Here is a 19,979-nt window from a genome sequence, read left to right on the forward strand (position 1 = left end):
AAGTTTCGGGTTCCCTAAGAAGCATTTGTTCTGACCTGACAAAGCAAGCGACTTTTCCTGGGAAGAGCAGTCTCGTTCCTTACACCAGTTTCCAGGTCCAGTCCCTCCAGGGCCTGAAACAGCCACTGTGCAATGTCTTCTTTATAAAGTAAAGACTATGACAGAAACAGAGGAGCAGGGGCTGCCCGCCCCAGCACCCCACTTGTAGACCCTCCTCTCCTAGCACCTGCCCTCCAGCCACACTCTCCTACTTCCCCCACTTCCCTAGGGGCTGTCAGGGAGGCCCCTCCCTCATCCCCCCTGTTTCTCCACACACACTAGGGTGTCCAGGACATTGTGTGACTCAGGAAACAGCTCAGACGTGAGGTTTGCAGTAGGCTGAGGAGGAAGAAAAGGGGCAGTGGGAGCAGAGGAGGTGGCTCCTGCCTCAGGGAGACTCTAAGGGTCCCTGCCTGAAGAGGGAGAGGGGACCGGAGTGTGGGGCCGGGATTCTGGAATGCAGTCCTTCTCACTACTGTTGCTGCTGCTGCTGCTCCACCCGTGCTTCTCAACAACCACGACCAGAGGTGAGGCATGCGGTGGGAGAAGTGGGGGCCCAGCTCCCTTAGAAGGATGCCTGATGGTGTCGAGGGAGAGGTTTGAGCCCCAGGGTTTCCCCAGGGTTTGAGGGCTGTGGACAGAGGAGATTCTCGCCCATCCTTGGGGACAGCCTGCTGTAGAGACAACTCCGCCACACAGACCAAAGCTTTAGGCCCAAAGCCAAGGGTGGTGACTACTGGGGGGATGGGCAAGAGGGTGCCCACCCTCAGACAGAATCCAGCTCACTCTGGAACTTTGGGGCAGAAGACCCTTGCAGACGCGTAAGAGAAGAGGGAAAAGATTCACCACCTGCTAAGGCAAGAGGCTTAAGAGGCCAGGAGATGGAGATTGGGGAAGGTCAAGGGCCCACCAAGTGCCTTTCCTGGTCCAGTCGTTCCCACCCCACGGCTGGCTTAATGCTGGGCCCTTCCGGGAGGAAATCCCTTCAATGTCTCACCATTCATCTCCCCCACCATTCACCTCCCTGAGCCCCCATAGCCCCCCTCCTGATTCCTGTTGTCTTGCTTCCGAGGGACTGCTAGAATTGAAGGCCAGAGAATAAACAGGAAAGGGGGGTGGTGAAGAGTAGAAACTGAGAGGCCTGGGACCTAGGGGCCTGGAATGTGGGGACCACGTGAGGACTGGAAACAGAGTATGGGAGGAGATGGTGCTTTCGAGAGCACGTGGATCAGGGCTGCTGCAGACAGGTCCCTAGAAGAGGAAAGGTGGCAGACCCAGAGTTCCCCTTTCCAGCTCATCCTTCCTCTCCATCCCTAGGGCTGCTGTGCGGGAGTTCTCCAGAAGCCTGTGCCAATGGAGGCACCTGCCTGACTTTGTCTCTGGGGCAAGAGGTCTGCCAGTGAGTGTGCCTTGGGGGAGTGAGGCACTGGGGAAAGAGAGAGCAAGAGCTGGGTAGGAAGAAGCAAGAGGGGGAAGAAAGGAGAAAGGGAGGAGATGAAGGAGAGGAAGGACAACAAATGAAGGCAAAAGATGGGAGGTGGGAGAGCCAGGGGAGGGGGTCAGTGATGTAAGTCTTTCTCTTCTCCCTGCCTAGGTGTGCTCCTGGCTTCCTGGGTGAGACCTGCCAGTTCCTTGACCCCTGCCAGGATTCCCAGCTCTGCCAGAATGGAGGCAGCTGCCAAGCCCTGCGCCCTGGCCCCTCAGCCTCTCCTAGCACACCGTCTCCCTTGGTCCCCAGCTTCTTCTGCACCTGTCCCCCTGGCTTCACTGGTGAGAAGTGCCAGACCCAGCTCGAGGACCCCTGTTTTCCCTCCTTCTGTTACCAAAGGGGCCGCTGCCACATCCAGGCCTCAGGCCAACCACAATGCCACTGTATGTCCGGATGGACAGGTAAGAGCTGATGGAAGTGGAGAGAGGATGAGAGATGAGAGAAAACGGAGCTGGAGTTTAGAGGACTGGGAGCCCTTTAAGGACAGAGACCATGATGATCAACAAGCCAGTGTTCAGTGATTCATTTACCCAAGAGTGACATTCACCAGTATGCATATGGTGGTGGTTATGTGAAGTGGAGAGCTCTGGTAGCGTAGTGGTTACGAATCGGGCTGCGAACCTTAAGGTCAGCGGTTCGAAACTACCAGCCGCTCTGCGGGAGAAAGATGAAGCTTTCTACTCCCGTAAGGATTTACACCCTCGGAAACCCTGTACAGGGTCGCTATGGGTCGCAACCGACTCGACGGCACTTAACAACAATGTGAAGTGGAGCCAGTTCCGACTCATAGTAACCCTGTATAGGGTTTCTGAGGCTGTAAATCTTTACCAGAGCAGAAAGCCTCATCTTTCTCCCATAGAACCACTGGTAGTTTCGAACTCCTAACCAAGAGATTAGCAGCCCAGCTTGTAACCACTGTGTTACCAAAGCAGATCCCTATTGGTTGTTAAAATGTTGAAATGCTTCCAAATTAGTTCATAAGGAGCTCCTGACATGAACTCCCTCAGTGCACCACCCTAATCCTTCCCCTGACCCTCTGAGAAATCCAGCAGCTAAAGGATTATTGCCTGGGTCACCATGGGATCTCCAAGGCCCTGCATTTTTTGCATCTGAATGAAGCCTATTCTGAATGGTGGTGTGCCCACTATCACATGGTGGGAGGCATAGTGGAAGTGGCATAAACTTGATCCAGAGAGAGAAGTCAGGGCCCATCCCAGGAGAAGAGGTGTAATCCTAAAGCAAAAAAAAAAAAAATGGATATGGGGTGAGCAGGATGGTCTGCCCTGAGGAAGTGGTCAGAGATAGACGGACAGAGCTGCAAGCCCTGGAGAGGAGGGATCCATGGAACCAGCCAGGATGGAAGGGTCTAGAACGAGAAACAAAGGTCACATGGGTAAAAAAGCACATTGAAACTGAAGCACCCCCCAAACAGGGTGTGTTTGTGAAAGTAGATTAGAGGCAAAGCTTCTAGAACTCACCTAAGTGTGCAATCAGCTGGGCAGCTTTGAAAATATTGATGTATCCAACCCAGAAAGTCAGATTTAATCAGTCTGGGAAGGGCCCAGAACAAGGAGATTTTCAGGAGATTCTGAGCTAAAGGGTCCAGCAGAAAGCTGAGCTGAGACCAGGTGTGAGAAACCAGGAGCCAGACAGCATGTGTGAGAACAAACAATTGTAGTTCTTCAGAGAGTGACTCTGGACCAGGCCCCAGGCCAAATGCCAGCTCTACCACTAATGAGCTGCATGAGCTTGCACAAGACGGTTAGCTCTCCAGGTTGTTAGTTGTCAGCTGACAGGCTGGAATATTAGTGTTCACACTTCAGACGGCTGTTGAGAGGGAATGATGCTCATCAACTTCTTAGTTAGCTCAGTACCTGGCACATAGTAGTTGTGCAAGAAATGGTGGCTCTTCATTCCCACTGTTATCACTAGTGCACATGGACAGTGCAGTTAGTTATCCTTGTAATTTTCACCATGGAGCTCTGGTACGGTGCTGTGGGTTAATGAGCTGGACTTCTAAGTTGGTTTGAATCACAAAGTCGGCAGTTCAAGCTCACCAGCTGCTCCTCGGAAACCCTACACAGGGTCGCTATGGGTTGGAACTGACACTTTACAACAGCAACAAAGATAAGGTGGAGAGATGAGGTTTTCTGTTCCCATAAACAGGAGTCCTGGTGTGGAGCTGTGGGCTAATGCGCCAGACTGCAAAGCCGTTTGAACTGCAAAGTCGGCAGTTCAAGCTCACCAGTTGCTCCTCAGAAACCCTATACAGGCTCGCTATGAATCAGAACCGACTCAGTGACATACAACCACCACCACCACCAAGGATAAGGTAGAATCGTGGGGTGATGCCAACAGTTAGTGCACTCGGCTGTTAACTGAAATATTGGAGATTGGAGTCTGCGCAGTTTCCAGAAGAATGGCCTGGAAACCTACTTCCAAACAAACAGCCATTGAAAACCCTATGGAGTACAGTTCCACTCTGACACACACGGGACGTCATGAGTTGGAATGGACTTGAGAGTAACTGGTAAAGATTAAGAAATTGGGATCAGAGAGGCTTAGTGACATACTTGCCCAAAGGCACACAGCCATGTGTCACAGTACGGAGCCCAACCTATGTCTCCTGCCTGCAGATGCCAAGTGCTTTTTCCTCTCTCCTTGAAAGGGTCTACTTCAGAGACTCCTTGTGCCAGATTTTCCCAAGCAGCATCAGTTTACAATACCCACACTGTCAGACACATGTCCTATCTTCTGTGTCACTCCAGACACAGGCACCCCTCCCCCGCCTCCCTAGGAATGGCAAATTGAGGCAAAGGGAGATGGAGAAGGAACCGGGCAAAAAGGGTATGGGGTAAAGGTAAGAAGATAAGATAGAGTGAAGGCTGGTTCTCTCTGAAGAGCTGGAATGTGTGCAGGGTCAGAAACATGGCCCTCTGCCCTCTGTCACAGGTGAGCGGTGCCAACTTCGGGACTTCTGTTCAGCCAAGCCTTGTGTCAATGGAGGGGTATGTCTGGCCACATACCCCCAGATCCAGTGCCGCTGCCCACCTGGCTTTGAGGGTCATTTCTGCGAACATGATGTCAACGAGTGCTTCCTGGACCCAGGACCTTGCCCCAAGGGCACTTCCTGTCATAACACCCTGGGCTCCTTCCAGTGTCTCTGTCTCACTGGGCATGAGGCGCCACACTGTGGGCTCCAAGCAGGACCTTGTCCCCCTAGAGGCTGTAGCAATGGGGGAACCTGTCAGCTGGTGCCAGGCGGAGACTCCACCTTCCACCTCTGCATCTGCCCCCCAGGTGTGTCCTCACAGGGACTTGTCTGCAACCCTCTGGGCAGGAAGGGTGGTCTCCCTTAGGACTTCCAGCCCCTAACTGATCCCAGACCTCTGCAGGTTTCACAGGCCCAGACTGTGAGGTGAATCCAGATGACTGTGTTGGGCACCAATGTCAGAATGGGGGCACTTGCCAGGATGGGCTAAGCACCTACACCTGCCTCTGCCCAGAGATTTGGACAGGTGAGTGACCCAGACGTGCTGGTGCCCAGCCACCCCTCTCAGCAGCTTGAAGCCCAGCCCTTGTCGTTCCTCCGCCCCTCTGCAGGCTGGGACTGCTCTGAGGATGTGGATGAGTGTGAGGCCCAGGGTCTACCTCACTGCAAAAACGGGGGCACCTGCCAGAACTTAGCTGGAGGCTTCCACTGCACATGCGTGAGTGGCTGGGGAGGCACCCACTGTGAAGAGAACCTAGACGATTGTGCCGCCGCCACCTGTGCCCCAGGATCCACCTGCATTGACCGCGTGGGCTCCTTCTCCTGCCTCTGCCCACCTGGTCGCACAGGTTTGCGGGCAACAGAGGGCACCAGGGAGGTGGAGATGGAAGGTGAGAGAAGCCCCCAGAAGGCAGCTGGGAACTTCCTGTGGCCACTGAGAATCTCCTTCCTTTCCCCTTCCCTGTAGGTCTCCTTTGCCACCTGGAAGACATGTGTCTGAGTCAACCTTGTCACCAAGAAGCCCAGTGCAGCACCAATCCCTTGACGGGCTCCACCCTCTGCTTGTGTCAGCCGGGCTACTCTGGGCCCACCTGCCACCAGGACCTGGATGAATGTCAGATGGGTGAGGCGCCCATAGCAGATCTGCTCTGAGGCTGCAACCAGGCCTCTGCCCTCAAGACAGAAATGAGCCAATGAACATCTCTTTTTCCTGAAATTTTCCGAATTTGGCATCTCTTGATCAATGCTCAGCCCCCTGACCCCATCTATTTGTCCCCTTAGTCTTTCTCCATCTTAAAGACACAAGTCCCAACTTGGTCTCATCTACCACAAACAAGCCCCCACGCTTTTCCTGACTCTTGATTCTTCTCTCCTCCCAGCCCAGAAAGGCCCCAGTCCCTGTGAACATGGCGGCTCCTGCCTCAACACCCCTGGGTCCTTCGATTGCCTCTGCCCCCCTGGCTACACAGGTTCCCGTTGCGAAGTAGATCACAATGAGTGCCTGTCCCAGCCCTGCCACCCAGCCAGTACCTGTCTGGACCTGCTCGCCACCTTCCACTGCCTCTGTCCACCAGGTACCAGCTGGATGAGCTTTGGGTAGGGGGACAGAGAATACTATTGTACTGAGCATCAGCTCTGCAGAGCAAGGATAACCTCAGGCCAGCTGGGGTCAGTTACTGAAAGCTGTTTCTCCTCTTCTCGCCCTCTCCCAGATGAAAACTCTGGGACACCCTGACCTCTAGGAGAAGCCTGCCACAGATAGTAGTGAGGTTGTATACAGTCTTGGATAGCAAAGGGGCTTCAGAGGCAGGCTCCCCAGGTGAGAGGAGAGAGGCAGCCAAGGCTCAGAGGTTGATCTAATCTCAATTAGGGTGAGGCAATGGGGACCAGGATCATCCCAAAGCAGTGGGACAACATGGGAGTGACCAAGCTTTCCAACTGCCCTTCAAATCCTTCCTTTGGGGTAGCAGATCTCCCGACAGCAAGAGAAATCACCCTCTAAGTCTCCTGTAAAGATCTGTAGGCTGATCCATCACCTGGGTGCACAGAGGAATGACTCACAGCAGGTTTCAAGCAGGTGCCCTGCACCCTGAGTTTGCACATCTGAAGGAGACAGAGACAAAGACTGCAGGGGATCAGGGCTTTTGGGATCAACTCCTCCTACCCACAGGCCAAAATACCTGGGGAGGGTCTACCTGATGGAGGCAGGCTCCTGGACAGAAAAGCGTCAGCCATACCAGGGCTGGCCTGGCCAAGCCTCATCTCCTGTACACTCCCATGTCCTCAGGCTTGGAAGGACAATTCTGTGAGGTGGAGACAGATGAGTGTGCCTCAGCTCCTTGCCTGAACCATGCTGAATGCCACGACCTGCAAAATGGCTTCCAGTGCATCTGCCTACCTGGTGTGTACAGTCCCACTCCAACCCCTCAGCCCCCAGGCCTCTGAACCTCCAGAGTTTAAGCCAGCAATCACCCAAAACTTCTTTTTAAAAAATATTTTATTGAGTTTTTGGTGAAAGTTTATACAACAAAGTAGGTTCCCATTTAACAATTTTTATACAAACTTTTCCATGATATTAGTCATGCATGGTTTAACATCCACAGTATGTTCTCTGAAATAGGACATTATGTGATTTGGATATTGTATAAACACTATATTATAAGTAGGCAGTTCCCAGATTACAAACATGTGCTGTTCCTAAATTCAATTAAGTCAATTGAATTTGTACATAAGTGGAAACTTTTACAGTTCATATCTAACATCAGTTAGTCAAATATTTGTCTTAGTATATAGTATGTAGTTACCTTTCTAGGTATAAAAACATTAAATAAACATTTAGATACAGTGAAACATCTGTAACATAATAATATAATAATAACAATGTTTGAATGTGCATGCAGAAGCACCATTTGTTATGAACCATTGCATGTACCTCAAATTTTAACATAAGACTTCATGGGACACATATTCAGTCAGACATTGTCTAAACGGACACTCTGTGGCGCTTGACTGTCTTTCCATTCTGTTCGTTCAGTTTCTAACTGCCTAGCTTCCCTTCCCTTCCTTGCATTCTGATCTTTGCTTTTGGGCAAATGTTAACCACTTGATCTCATGTAGCTAATTTTATAAGGAAGCACATTACTCACAGTGATAATGCTTATTTTATAAGACAATCTGGCTGAAAGGTACTACATTCAAAGGGTACCTTAGAGTAACAGTCTCTGGGGTTCCTCTAATCTCTATCAGTCCACTAGGCTAGGCCTTTTTTATTTATTTTGTGAGTTCATTTGGTGATTTAATTTTTTTTTTTAGCTTTTTATTGTGAATTGAGTGAAGATTTACAGTCAAGATCACTAGCTTTACATTCAACAAATCATACATTTTGTTTCATCACAATGATATAATCCCCTCCCTGTAACAATCCCTGTAACCAGCTTCCTCCCTATGGTTCCTATTTGCATTCTACTCACCTTCCTGTCCCTTCTCAGCTTTGTCCTTAGGAAAATGTTGCCCTTTTGATTTTTAACGATTGATCATTCCATGGTGAGAATACCATATTAGTGTTGCTGTCCCCCACCTATAAACATATCTAATGCTTGATTGAAAATTGGGCCATGAAGATGAGCTCCTTTCCAAACCTGAACGGTGGTTGAGGGTCATAGTGTGAGGTTCCTCCACTCTCTTTCTGGCCAGTAAATTCAGTCTTTTTATTATTATTATTTAATTAAATAATTTTGAGTTTTGTTCCACATTTTCTCTCACTCTATCTGGGTCCCTCTAATGTGTTCCCTTTCAGAGCAGTCGCTAGTGGTAATCAGGCACTGTCTAGTTGACTGGTCTCAGAGTCATGCAGAGTGATGTTCACATGTTCCATTAGTCCATTGGACTAATTGATTCCAATGAAGAATCAGACACATGGCGAAACCAATAACTGCACCTTAGACGACCACTCATAAGCTTTCACGATTCCAGTTACTCACCCAAGCAAGATGTAGAACACTGTCTTTTGGGACTATGTTATGCCAATTGACCGTGATGTTCCCTGAAACTATGGTCCTGAGCCCCCAGCCCCAGCAACTCATTGCCTTAAGATGTTTGATAATATCTAGGAAGTTTTCATCATTTTGAGGTTGGACATTTTTTAGGAATTTGATTTTGTTCTAGATTTTTTGTTCCCCACCCATAGCCTCTTGAATTTCTCTCTAACCTAGCCAAAGAGTTCCCTTATTTTGCCAACCCCTTCTCTGCTCTCCAAACTCTCCTCTGTTACGTCCCCAAATCTTCCTTTGCTTTCCTCACCCACCTCATTTCTGTTCCTGCCAAGTCACTCATTTCCAATCCTCCCCCAGAGTCCTCTGTGCACTCTCTCATGGAGTTCCAGGATGGTCTTGGCACCGCTCACCTTGGGCACAAGAAAGTTGTCCTGGACCTTTCTCCCCCAGCATAAAAGACATCTTCCTATTTACTGCTAGGATAGCAACTGACACTTATTTACTCCAGACCAGGCACTTGCCTATGCACTTTGCAGGCATTTTCACATGCAATCCATGAGGTGGTTGTTGTTGTTGTTAAGTTCTGTCAAGTCGACTCCGATTCATACCGACCCTGTATAGGGTTTCCGAGGAGCAGCTGGTGGGTTTGAACTGCTGACCTTGTGGTTTGCAGTCCAGTACTGATCCTACAGCACCACACCAGGAGTCCATACCATGAGGTAGATGCTATTATTTATTATTCCCCTCTTACAGTGGAGGAAACTCAATTCTATGGAGGTTGAGTAATTTGCCCAAAGTAACTAGCAAGTGGCCAAGCTTCATCTTTTTTGCCTCACCCCCCATTAACCCATCCCAACTGTCCAGGGATCTTCACTGGGAAGCCAACGAGGGTCATCTTTCCAGAAAAGAGGAGAATTTCATTCTGTCTCCCTCAATGACCTTTGTATTCTTCTCCCACCCATTCCCTGCCTCACCAGGATTCACCGGCACGAGATGTGAGGAGGACATTGACGAGTGTGAAAGCTCTCCCTGTGCCAATGGTGGACAGTGCCAAGACCAGCCTGGAACCTTCCATTGCAAGTGTCTCCCAGGTAAATTGGGACTCAGACACTGGAGGGAGACAGGGGGGTAAGGGACAGATGTCCATACAGGTCTCTTGCTGTTGCCACAGGCTTTGAAGGCCCTCGTTGTCAGACAGAAGTGAATGAGTGTCTGAGTGGACCATGCCCCACTGGTGCCAGCTGTCTTGATCACCCAGGAGCTTTCTCTTGCCTCTGTCCTTCTGGCCTCACAGGTAAGCAAGGCACTGAAAATGACTAGAAGAATGCTTGAGTCCATTTAGTGTGAGAAAGAGGGTCTTGACGGGTGTTTGAGGGTTAAATTGTGAAACTGAAGAGCGAGTAGGCCTCTTTAGAGTTATTCTATACAAGGCCTGCGTAACTATGGGAAAGAGGGTTGATATGACTGTAGGACCCACAGTGAGTCCAACATGAGAGATCTGATTGGGGCTCAGGAGCAGAAGATGGGACTGAAATGGAAGCCATTTATTTGCTTATTTGGCAAGTATTTATTAAATACCTACATGACAGATAGAAAGAGCCCAGTGGCACAATTGTTAAGCACTTGGCTGTAAACCAAAAGGTCAGTGGTTTGAACCCACTGGAAGTTCCATGGAAGAAAAGACCTGGCAATCTGCTCTTGTAAAAATTTCCCCTAGGGAATCCCATGGGGGAAACTTTATCCTATAGGGTCACGTTGTATCAGAGTAGATTTGACATACCTGGTTGCCATACCAAAAATAAATGGTCAGTGCTCAACCATTTCCAGAGGTAGCACATGATTAAGAACCGATGGTACTGAAGAAAGAAATCCAAGCGGCACTGAAGGCATTGGTAAAAACCAAGACTCAAAGAATTGATGAAATACAAATTGAAATCTTCCAACAAACTGATGCAGCATTGGAGACACTCATTCATCTATGCCAAGAAATTTGGAAGTGAGCTACATGGTCAACTATTTGGAAGAAATTCATGTTTGTGCCCATTCCAGAGAGAGGTGACCCAACAGAATGTGGAAATCGTTTAACAATATCATTAATATCACATGTAACTAAAATTTTGCTGAAGATACTTCAACAATGGATGCAAGAATACATTGACAGAGAACTGCCAGAAACTCAACCCAGATTCAGAAGAGGCCATGGAACTAGGTATATCATTGCTGATATCAGATGAATCTTGGCTGGTAGTAGAGAATACCATAAAGATGTTTACCTATGATTATTGACTATGCAAAAGCTTTTGGCTGTGTGGATCATGCTAAACTATGGACAGCACTGCAGAGAGTTAGTATTCCAGAACACTTAATTGTGCTCATAAGGAACCTGTACATAGACCAAGAGGCAGTCATTTAAACAGAACAAGGGGATACTGAATGGTTTAAAATCAGGAAAAGTGTGCATCAATGTTGTATCTTTAACTATACTTATTCAATCTGTATGCTGAGCAAAATAATCAGAGAAGATGGATTATATGAAGAAGAACATGGCATCAGTATTGGAGGAAGGCTCATTAAAAACTTGAGATATGCAAATGATGCAGGTTTGCTTGCTGAAAGCAAAGAGGACTTAAAATACTTGCTGATGAAGATCAAAAACTCCAGCCTTCAGTATGGATTGTACCTCAATGTAAAGAAAACAAAAATCCTCACCACTGGACCAATAAATAACATCATGAGAAATGGAGTAAAGAATGAAGTTGTCAAACACTTCATTTTGCTTGGATCCACAGTCAGTACTCATGGAAACAGAAGTCAAGAAATCAAATGACATATTACAATATGGAAATCTGCTGCACAAGGCCTCTTTAAAGTATTCAACAGCAAAGATGTCAGTCTGAGGACTAAGGTGCGCCTGATCCAAGCCATGGTATTTGCAGATTTGCAGCAAATTTGCTTAATGGAATACGTCATTTGATTTCTTGACTGCTGCTTCCATGAGTGTTGCTAGTGGATCTGAGGAAAATGAGACTGTCTGCACCCATAAAGATTTAGTCTTGGAGATCCTATGGAGCAGTCCTACTCTGCCTGCACGGTCACTATGAGATCAGAACAGACTCAATGGTAGTAGGTTTGGATTCAGGAGTTTTGTTTTAGAAAATGTCAGACAGAGTCCACTCACTGGTAATAGGTTTGCTATGTCAGATATTATTACACTGTGTTACAGACATATAGTTGCGTAAGAGAGTTGCTATTCTCAAATGGCTTTGAATCTAGTGGGGACGGACCAACAAGCTAATGAATGACTACAGCCCAGAGTGGTACTCTGAAAGAGGACTGCATAGCATCCTATGGGAGCACAAAGGATTAACCAACCCAGAAAGATGGGAAGACTTCATGGAAGAGGTGATGACTGAGCTAAGTCTTGAAAGATGAGTAGGACTGTGTCAAGATAGAATGTAAGACACTGTTTTAGTTGGAGATAACTGTGTGTGCAAAGGGAAGAAAAGTACATCCCATTCAAGGAATTGTAAGTGACACAGAGCAAAGATGAGAAATCTAGCAGTTGTAGGACAGTCATGCCATGCAGGACCCTGAGTGTCATCCTGAGAGGTTGAGACAATATCCTGAAGGGACACATGGAAGGACAGGTTCATGAGGAATGAGCAAGTTATGCATCAGAAGTGGCCTTTGTCTCCATCAAGAACATGGAGGAACTCTGTTTTCTCTCTTACCTATCTCTCTTCACCCAGGCCAGTTTTGTGAGGTCCCCGTATGTGATCCCAACCTTTGCCAACACAAGCAAGGATGCCAGGATTGGGAGAACAAAGCTCACTGCCTCTGCCCTGATGGAAGTCCTGGCTGTGTCCCTACTGAGGATAACTGTACCTGCTACCATGGGCACTGCCAGAGGTAACGTCTTCCAGGCCCGCCCCATCTGCCGCCTCCTTTCTGTCCTCCTTAGCTTGGCCAAGAGAGGACAGCTAGTGAAAGGTGAACCAATGGCGAACAAGGAGATGACAAAGTTCTTAGGGGATAGCTAATGGGATGGTGTACTGGTGAATGTTCTCCAAAAAATAGTGAGAGGAAGCCCCAGACTTGGGGGCCAAGCAGAAAGAAAACCATTAAGTCCCAGGGCTAATCCATAAATTCATTAGACAAACAAATATTTATTAAGCATCTGCTATGTAGAGGTGATGTTCCAGGCATTAGGAGAACTCAAAGAACAAAAGGCACAAAGTACCTTGCTCTCTTGGAGCTGGCATTCTAATAAAATAAATAATAGAGGAAACGTGTATGTGTTTAGTTGAAGAATATGAGGGAAGGGATGATGCTGAGAATAAAGTCACTAAACAAATAAACCAGAATCTCAGAACTAAAGCAAGTGGAGGTCAGTGGAGAGGGGAGGAGATGCATTAGAAGAATTAAAAAACAACTGCCCTTTCTCTTTATAACCAGGTCGTCATGTGTGTGTGACATGGGCTGGACAGGGCCAGAGTGTGAGGTGGAGCTTGGGGGCTGCATCTCCATCCCTTGCGCTCATGGAGGGACCTGCTCTCCCCAGGCCTCTGGCTATAACTGCACCTGCCCCACAGGCTACACAGGTGAGGTGCTTTCTTACTCTTCACACCCCTAAATCAACATCAAGGCCACTAGAGACGGGTCCAAGGGCTCTGGGTCTCAGTCACTAGTAAGAAAAACTGGGCATGGGCTATGGGGAGCACTGGTAATGTTTGGAAGGTGGGAAGGAAGAAAAGAGGTTGTACAGGGAGAACAACAGGACTGGAGATGGGGAAGGAGAGGGAAAGAACAAAAGGGAGATCCCCACTTGTGACCCCACGCTCTTCCTCAGGGCCCACCTGCAGTGAGGAGGTGACAGCTTGTCACTCGGGGCCCTGTCTCAATGGTGGATCCTGCAGGCCCACTCCTGGAGGTTACTCTTGCACCTGCCCCCCAAGCCACACTGGGGTCCACTGCCAGAGCATCACTGACCACTGTGCTTCTGGTGAGTGCCCACCACAGGGGGGTGGAGGGCTGTCCAAGGTGGAGTTGTGCCACATTAAAATTCATTGCATGGCAGTGAGCTGTTGTTCTGATAGGCAGGGGTGTGTGTCCTGTGTGGGGTGTGACTGAGGTCACAACCCAGGTAACAGGCAAGGAATCAAACCACTCACAGCCTTCTCTCTCCAGCCCCATGCCTCAATGGGGGGACCTGTGTGAATAGACCTGATACCACTACCTGCCTCTGTGCAATGGGCTTCCAGGGCCCACGTTGTGAAGGAAGGACCCACCCTAGCTGTGCAGACAGGTGAGACCCCTGCGGGAAGGGAGGGAGACCATCCCCATCCCCCTCCTTCCTCTTCATCTGCCTTGGCTTTGAGGCTGTCTCTTATACCACATTCCAGAATTTTTACTTGACCTACCTTCCTAGTTGCCCATTGCCCCATCTCCTGTGGTTGCTACCCCATCACATCACACACAAGACCTTCCCTTACTGGGCCCAGTTTCTCTCTTGTCTAGCCCCTGTAGGAACAGGGCAACCTGCCAAGATGGCCCTCAGGGTCCCCGATGTCTCTGTCCCCCTGGCTACACTGGAAGCAGCTGCCAGGTAGGATCATTGAGTCAGGTGTGCCCAGATAACTGAACAGTTCTAATGAGAAGGAATATCAAGGACTGAGCAAAGGACAACAGTTGGGAAAAGGTATGCACATGAAGGGAGATACAGAGGTCTAGGAGTAGATCTAGCTTGAGGTTTGTACTGAATGAAAAAGGAAGGACTGAAGGGATTTCTGATCCTAGGGTCTATTCTAGAATATGCGTACCAAAGGAAAACAAGGAGGCTCACCTGGTCTCAGACCATTCAGAAGAGAGTTTAAGAAGGATGGGATTTTGAGGAGCTGAAGTTTTTAGCTGAGGACCATATCTGGACCTAGAAATCAGATGCTCTGTCCTGTCTCATGTTTCCGCCCTTAGACCCTGCTGGATTTATGCATGCAGAAGCCTTGTCCCCACAATGCTCACTGCCTACAGACTGGACCTTCTTTCCAGTGCCTGTGCCTCCAGGGATGGACTGGGCCTCTCTGTGACCTTCCCCTATCCTCCTGCCAGAGAGGTGCTCTGAGCCAAGGTACCAACCCAAGGGCTGAATGAGGAACAGATAAAGGAGAAAAGGGATCCTCCTCTATGCCCTCCCTAAGAGCAGCTACACTCAACCTTTGGCCAAAACAACCGAGACTCAAAATAACACAGATCACACATGGTAATAGATTCTACAGCTCAATACCCAGTTCAGTCTAACACAACTCAATTCCTGTCACAAATTCAACACAGCTCCAACACCACCAACCAGGCCAGTCAGCGAGAGTCCAGTTTAACACAACCACCAGAGATATAATTTGATGTGGAGCAACTCAGCTCTGTTGATATCATCGTAGCTCAGAATGGGCCACATTTAACCAACCACACTGGTGTGGCACTGCAGGATAACACACTGGACCATAAGGTCAGTTTGAACCACAAGGCCGGTGGTTCAAACTCACCAGCTGCTCCTAAGAAAACCTTTACAGGGTTGCTATGAATCGGAACCAATTCAAAGACACTTAACAACATATCACGTAATATATTCTACCCCACCCCACTCATTTTGATGTTAACCAAACCTCTTATCAAATAATAACTACCTTATTCAAATAAGATTTGAAACTAGAAGAGCTCAGGAGAGAGATTATGGTGGGGTTAGGGGATGGTTGATGGGAATCATAATGAGAGAGTATCAAAGAGGGTACAAAATATAACTAACAGATTTAAGCAACTGGTAAGCCACATTATGTCTACCTAGAGTTTCCTTCCAGCTCTTTCTTTCTTGAGATTTGTTTTAAACCAAGAAAGCATTCATTTATAAAACTGTTAGCCTAAGAAGGCAGCATTCTGGCTAAAGCTTTAAGAGGAGGAATTTGATGATTTAACCTCTTCAGTGTCAGGATTTCCTAAATCCTCAGACTCAGAGTAGTCTCTATCTCCCTCAGGAGTATTAGTTATCCACAAGGTAAAGGGCTCTCTGCTCAGTGTCTAGTACCCCTGAGTACAGTTCCACCCCGCACTTAACTTCATCTGTTCCTGTCTGTCTCCTCCCCAGGTACAGAGGTTTCCTCCTTGTGTCACAATGGAGGCCTCTGCATCGACAGCGGCCCCTCCTATTTCTGCCACTGCCCCCCTGGGTTCCAAGGCAACTTTTGCCAGGACAGGGTGAACCCATGTGAGTCCAGGCCCTGCCAGCATGGAGCCACCTGCATAGTCCAACCCAATGGGTACCTCTGTCAGGTGAGAGTGTCTAGAAGGGAGAGGGGAGACTAGGGTGGGCTGGATATGGGAGATAGTAGTGCATGAGAACCCCCAGGTATCCAGCTCATCCTTAACCCCATACATCCAACCAACCACCAAATCATGTCATTTTACCTCCTAAATATCTCTCAAATTTGTCCTTTCCCCTTCCCTTTCATCCTACCACCTTAGTTGAGGTCTTTGCTACACTCCAGCTGGACATCTGCCGCAGCCTCTTAGCTTGTGATCCTGTAGATTCAGTCCCTCTTCCGCTACCAGGGTGCTCTACTGAATGGTACATACACTAACCTGTGATTCTCCTGCTTAAATACTTCAGTGGCTGTCCTCTTGTAGAATGAAGCCCAAGGCCCTGCATGACCCAGACCTGCCTGTCTCTCAGGCTCATCCCTCCCCAGCCCAACCCTCCAAAACCCACTCAAACCTATTGCTGTTGATTCTGATCCATGGTGCGCCCACGTTTACAGAGTAGAACTGCTCCACAGGGTTTTCTTGGCTGTAATCTTTACACAGACAAATCACTTGGTCTTCCTTCCAAGGTGCCACTGTGTGGATATGAATTGACAACCTTTAGATTGTTGTTGTCAAGTGCCGTCGAGTCAGTTCTGACTCATAGTGACCTTCTATAGGGTTTTCAAAAGCGGCTGAGGAGTTTGAACTGCCAACCTTGTGGTTCAAACTGATCTTGCGGTCAAGTGCTTTTGTTAGGTGATTGCAAATTGTTTGTGCCACCCAACAAAATCTATGCAGCCAATACCAGCTTGTGCCTCTCAGTCTTTTCCCATTGCTGTTGCCTCTGCCCAGAATGCCCTTCCCTACTCCTCTTCCTCTCACCTTTTAAGACCAAACCCAGGAAGCACCTTGTACTTTCTCTGGTTAGGACTTCTCAGCAGTCCACTGAGCCAGGACAGGCAGAGCTGGGACCAGGTCCAGGCAGTCTGATTACTGGGCTCTGAGCCACAGCTTTGAATAGAAAGTGTGATACAGGTCCCTAACTTCAACTTTTTAATTTACTTTTTTAAACTTTTTATTTTAAACATTTCCAAACACACTCAAAAGTAGTGTAGCGATCATTAGTGAACCCAGTACATTCATTACCCACGTTCATGAAACTCCCTCTTTCAAAAATTTCCAAGACACCATCTTCTCTGGCTTTTTCCAACACTGAGGCAATTCCTTGGAGTCCTAGTGTAGTGCTGTGGGATAAGCACTAGACTGCTAACCACAAGGTTGGTGGCTCAAACCCACCAGCCACTCCTTGGAAACTCAGGGTTGCTATGAGTCGGAACTGACTCCACAATACTTAACAAGAACAACAACATGACAATTCCTCGGGTGCCTTTGTAAATTCCCTTTTCTCCCACATAACCCAATGAACTGTCTTTCTGAAGTTTTCCTGGTTCTCCAATTCTTGGATACTCTTCTTTTTCTTACAAAATCTCAGCCCATGGTTCAGACCTCTTCAATCACCCTTATAGCACAAGCAGCATGATATAAAAGCAGAAGATGGTTAAGAGCATTGGCTATGGTGGCACACTAGTTAAGCATTCAGGAGAGTGGTTTGAACCCACAGAATGCTCCTCGGGAAAAGAAGTGGCAGTTGACTTCCTTAAAGATTGTTGTTTTCCTTAGCATTCTGGCTAAAAATTCTGACTCATAGCGACCAATGACTAAGCACTTCATGGAAGCAGGAATTAGTTCTCATTTTCTGTGTATTCTAAAGTTCCAAAAAAAAAAAAAAATTGATCCTTAGCACAAAGTTGTTGTTGAGTGCCATTGAGTCTGTTCTTATAGCGACCCTGTACAGGGTTTGCAAGGAGCAGCTGGTGGGGTTGAACTGCCGACCTTGTGGTTTGCAGTCCAATGCTGATCCGCAGCAACACATTAGGAGTCCAATCCTGGAAACCCTGTGGGAGTCACAGATATGCACTGAATTTAGCTCTGCCACCTACTGACTTGGGAAAGTCACTTAATCTTTCATTGTCTTGCTTTCCTTGTCTGTAAAATTAGGATCAACCAAGATAATCCACATGAAAAGTCATCTAGGTGGGTTATATGAGATTATGCATGTAAACCATGCAATGTTAGCTGTCTATCTCTTCTAGTTGACAAAGCGCTTCATGGAAGCAGGAATAAGTTCTAATTTTCTGTGCATTCTAGAGTTCCCAAAAAATCTGGCGCTTAGCGCAAAGTTGTTGAGTGCCTCGTGTCAGTTCTTATAGTGACCCTGTTTCTGAGGCTATAAATCTTTGCAGGAGCAGAAAGAAAGCCTCATCTCTCTCCTACGGAGTGGCTGGTGGGCTCGAACCGCTGACCTTGTGGTTCTCAGTCCAGTGTTTATCCTCTAAAGCCACCACGCTCCCATGGCACAAAGTAGGCATTCAATAAATATTTGTGAATTCATTACTAAAGTCTGTAAAAACCTCATGGGTGTGTGGGTGAAAAAAGGGTGGTTTTGCCCCAGACTGTGTTGTCTGTAGTGGTAATGTGTTGTAGAGATAGTTTGCAACTAGAGAGGCATTATGTTATGGAACAAGTGCGTATTACAAGGAGTTGAGATCAAAGGGTTAAGCTACACATGGTCTGATGGATGATGGGTTGAAATGGAAGGTGGGAGCTGACAGACTGGCCTGGGCTTATCCACTGGATCTCCACTAACTCTCTGTCCACAGTGTGCCCCAGGCTACCGTGGACAGAACTGCTCAAAGGAACCTGACGCATGCCAGTCTCAGCCTTGTCACAACCAGGGTACCTGCACCCCCAAACCTGGGGGCTTCCAGTGCTCCTGCCCTCCCGGCTTTGTGGGTCTGCGCTGTGAGGGGGACGTCGACGAGTGTCTGGACCAGCCCTGCCACCCCACGGGCACTGCAGCCTGCCACCCTCTGGCCAATGCTTTCTACTGCCAGTGTCTCCCTGGACACACAGGTGAGGCCTGGGGCTGGAGAGAGGGGAATAAGGGGATCTCTGGGGCACAGCTGAGCAGGTCATGGAAATAGACAATCCTCACCCCTGGGGCAGCCTTCCCCACCCCAGAGAAGCTGACCCAGGATCCCCTGGCCTGTACATCTAGTGTCAGAAATGAGCTAGGAGAGGCAGTGTGTGAGGTCCAATCTCACCCCACTGTTCCATCCGCCAGGCCAGTGGTGTGAGGTGGAGCTCGACCCCTGCCAGAGCCAGCCCTGTTCCCATGGAGGGTCCTGTGAGACCACAACAGGACCACCCCCAGGTTTCATCTGCCACTGCTCCACGGTGAGTGACCACAGACCTCCCTTGTCTGTTGCCCCAAACACTTACACAATTGGAGAACATATGGTCGGAATCCTAGGGGAAGCCCAGAGGAACTTTGGAGTGGGAATTATTGGGGTTCTTAGAAACAGTCAGGGAAAAGGCAGGGTCATGTAGTAACATGAATGGACTTTTCTGTCATCACAGGCATTGCCTGAGAGAAAGCCAAGAGCTCTCCAAGGTCAAGCTGAGTGACCTTGGATAAGTTCTTTTAACTCCATGTTTGTGTGCATATGTGTATGTTTAATGGATCTCAGATGCCTGGAACTGGATTAATTTTAAGCCCTGGTTCATGATACCCTGACATCATTGGTCCATGGTGGTGGTGGTGGTGGTGGTGGTTATGTGCCATGGAGTCACTTCCGACTCATAACAACCCTGTACAGGGTTTCCGAGGCTGTACATATTTACGGGAGCAGAAAGCCTCATCTTTCTTCCGCGGAGCAGCTGGTAGTTTCGAACTGCTGACCTTGTGGTACATGGCCCTATTTTCTTTTCTTTTACTATTTTAACAGTATAACACCAATGGAGCTAACCTAAAAAATTACAATATTAACAATAACTTGTATCTACTTGGAGTCCTGGTATGGCACTGCAGGTTAATGCACTGGACTGCAACGCTTGTTTGAACCGCAAAGTCGGTGGTTCACGTTCACCAGCCGCTCCTTGGAAACCCCATACAGGGCCACTATGAGTTGGCACTTAACACCACCACCACCAATATCTATTTAATGTGTTCATCCTCTCTTCTATTTCTCCTCCAAGAAAAGAGGGGGGATATGTGCACACACATACATGAAGTGACTTCAAAAGATTCATGGCAAAGTGGAACTACAAGATAATGGGC

General features: G+C 48.2%; 1 protein-coding gene across 1 annotated transcript in view; it reads left to right on the top strand.

Annotated features, from left to right (window-relative positions):
* The first annotated feature begins 496 nt into the window (after positions 1 to 496).
* The window catches only part of NOTCH4 (notch 4), a 27,465-nt gene continuing 7,982 nt past the window's right edge, over positions 497 to 19,979 (top strand). The window contains exons 1-20 of the mRNA XM_006875662.1: positions 497 to 566; positions 1,357 to 1,438; positions 1,634 to 1,929; positions 4,481 to 4,828; positions 4,924 to 5,046; positions 5,132 to 5,368; positions 5,488 to 5,643; positions 5,900 to 6,094; positions 6,808 to 6,921; positions 9,490 to 9,603; positions 9,684 to 9,806; positions 12,262 to 12,421; positions 12,968 to 13,113; positions 13,362 to 13,514; positions 13,700 to 13,817; positions 14,030 to 14,117; positions 14,483 to 14,636; positions 15,645 to 15,829; positions 18,520 to 18,772; positions 18,984 to 19,096. Coding sequence (XP_006875724.1) covers positions 497 to 566; positions 1,357 to 1,438; positions 1,634 to 1,929; positions 4,481 to 4,828; positions 4,924 to 5,046; positions 5,132 to 5,368; positions 5,488 to 5,643; positions 5,900 to 6,094; positions 6,808 to 6,921; positions 9,490 to 9,603; positions 9,684 to 9,806; positions 12,262 to 12,421; positions 12,968 to 13,113; positions 13,362 to 13,514; positions 13,700 to 13,817; positions 14,030 to 14,117; positions 14,483 to 14,636; positions 15,645 to 15,829; positions 18,520 to 18,772; positions 18,984 to 19,096 — 3,228 coding nt within the window. The remainder of the gene's footprint in view (positions 567 to 1,356; positions 1,439 to 1,633; positions 1,930 to 4,480; positions 4,829 to 4,923; positions 5,047 to 5,131; positions 5,369 to 5,487; positions 5,644 to 5,899; positions 6,095 to 6,807; positions 6,922 to 9,489; positions 9,604 to 9,683; positions 9,807 to 12,261; positions 12,422 to 12,967; positions 13,114 to 13,361; positions 13,515 to 13,699; positions 13,818 to 14,029; positions 14,118 to 14,482; positions 14,637 to 15,644; positions 15,830 to 18,519; positions 18,773 to 18,983; positions 19,097 to 19,979) is intronic.

The sequence above is a fragment of the Chrysochloris asiatica genome, unplaced genomic scaffold (assembly GCF_000296735.1).
Source record: "Chrysochloris asiatica unplaced genomic scaffold, ChrAsi1.0 scaffold00333, whole genome shotgun sequence".
Lineage (NCBI taxonomy): Eukaryota > Metazoa > Chordata > Mammalia > Afrosoricida > Chrysochloridae > Chrysochloris > Chrysochloris asiatica.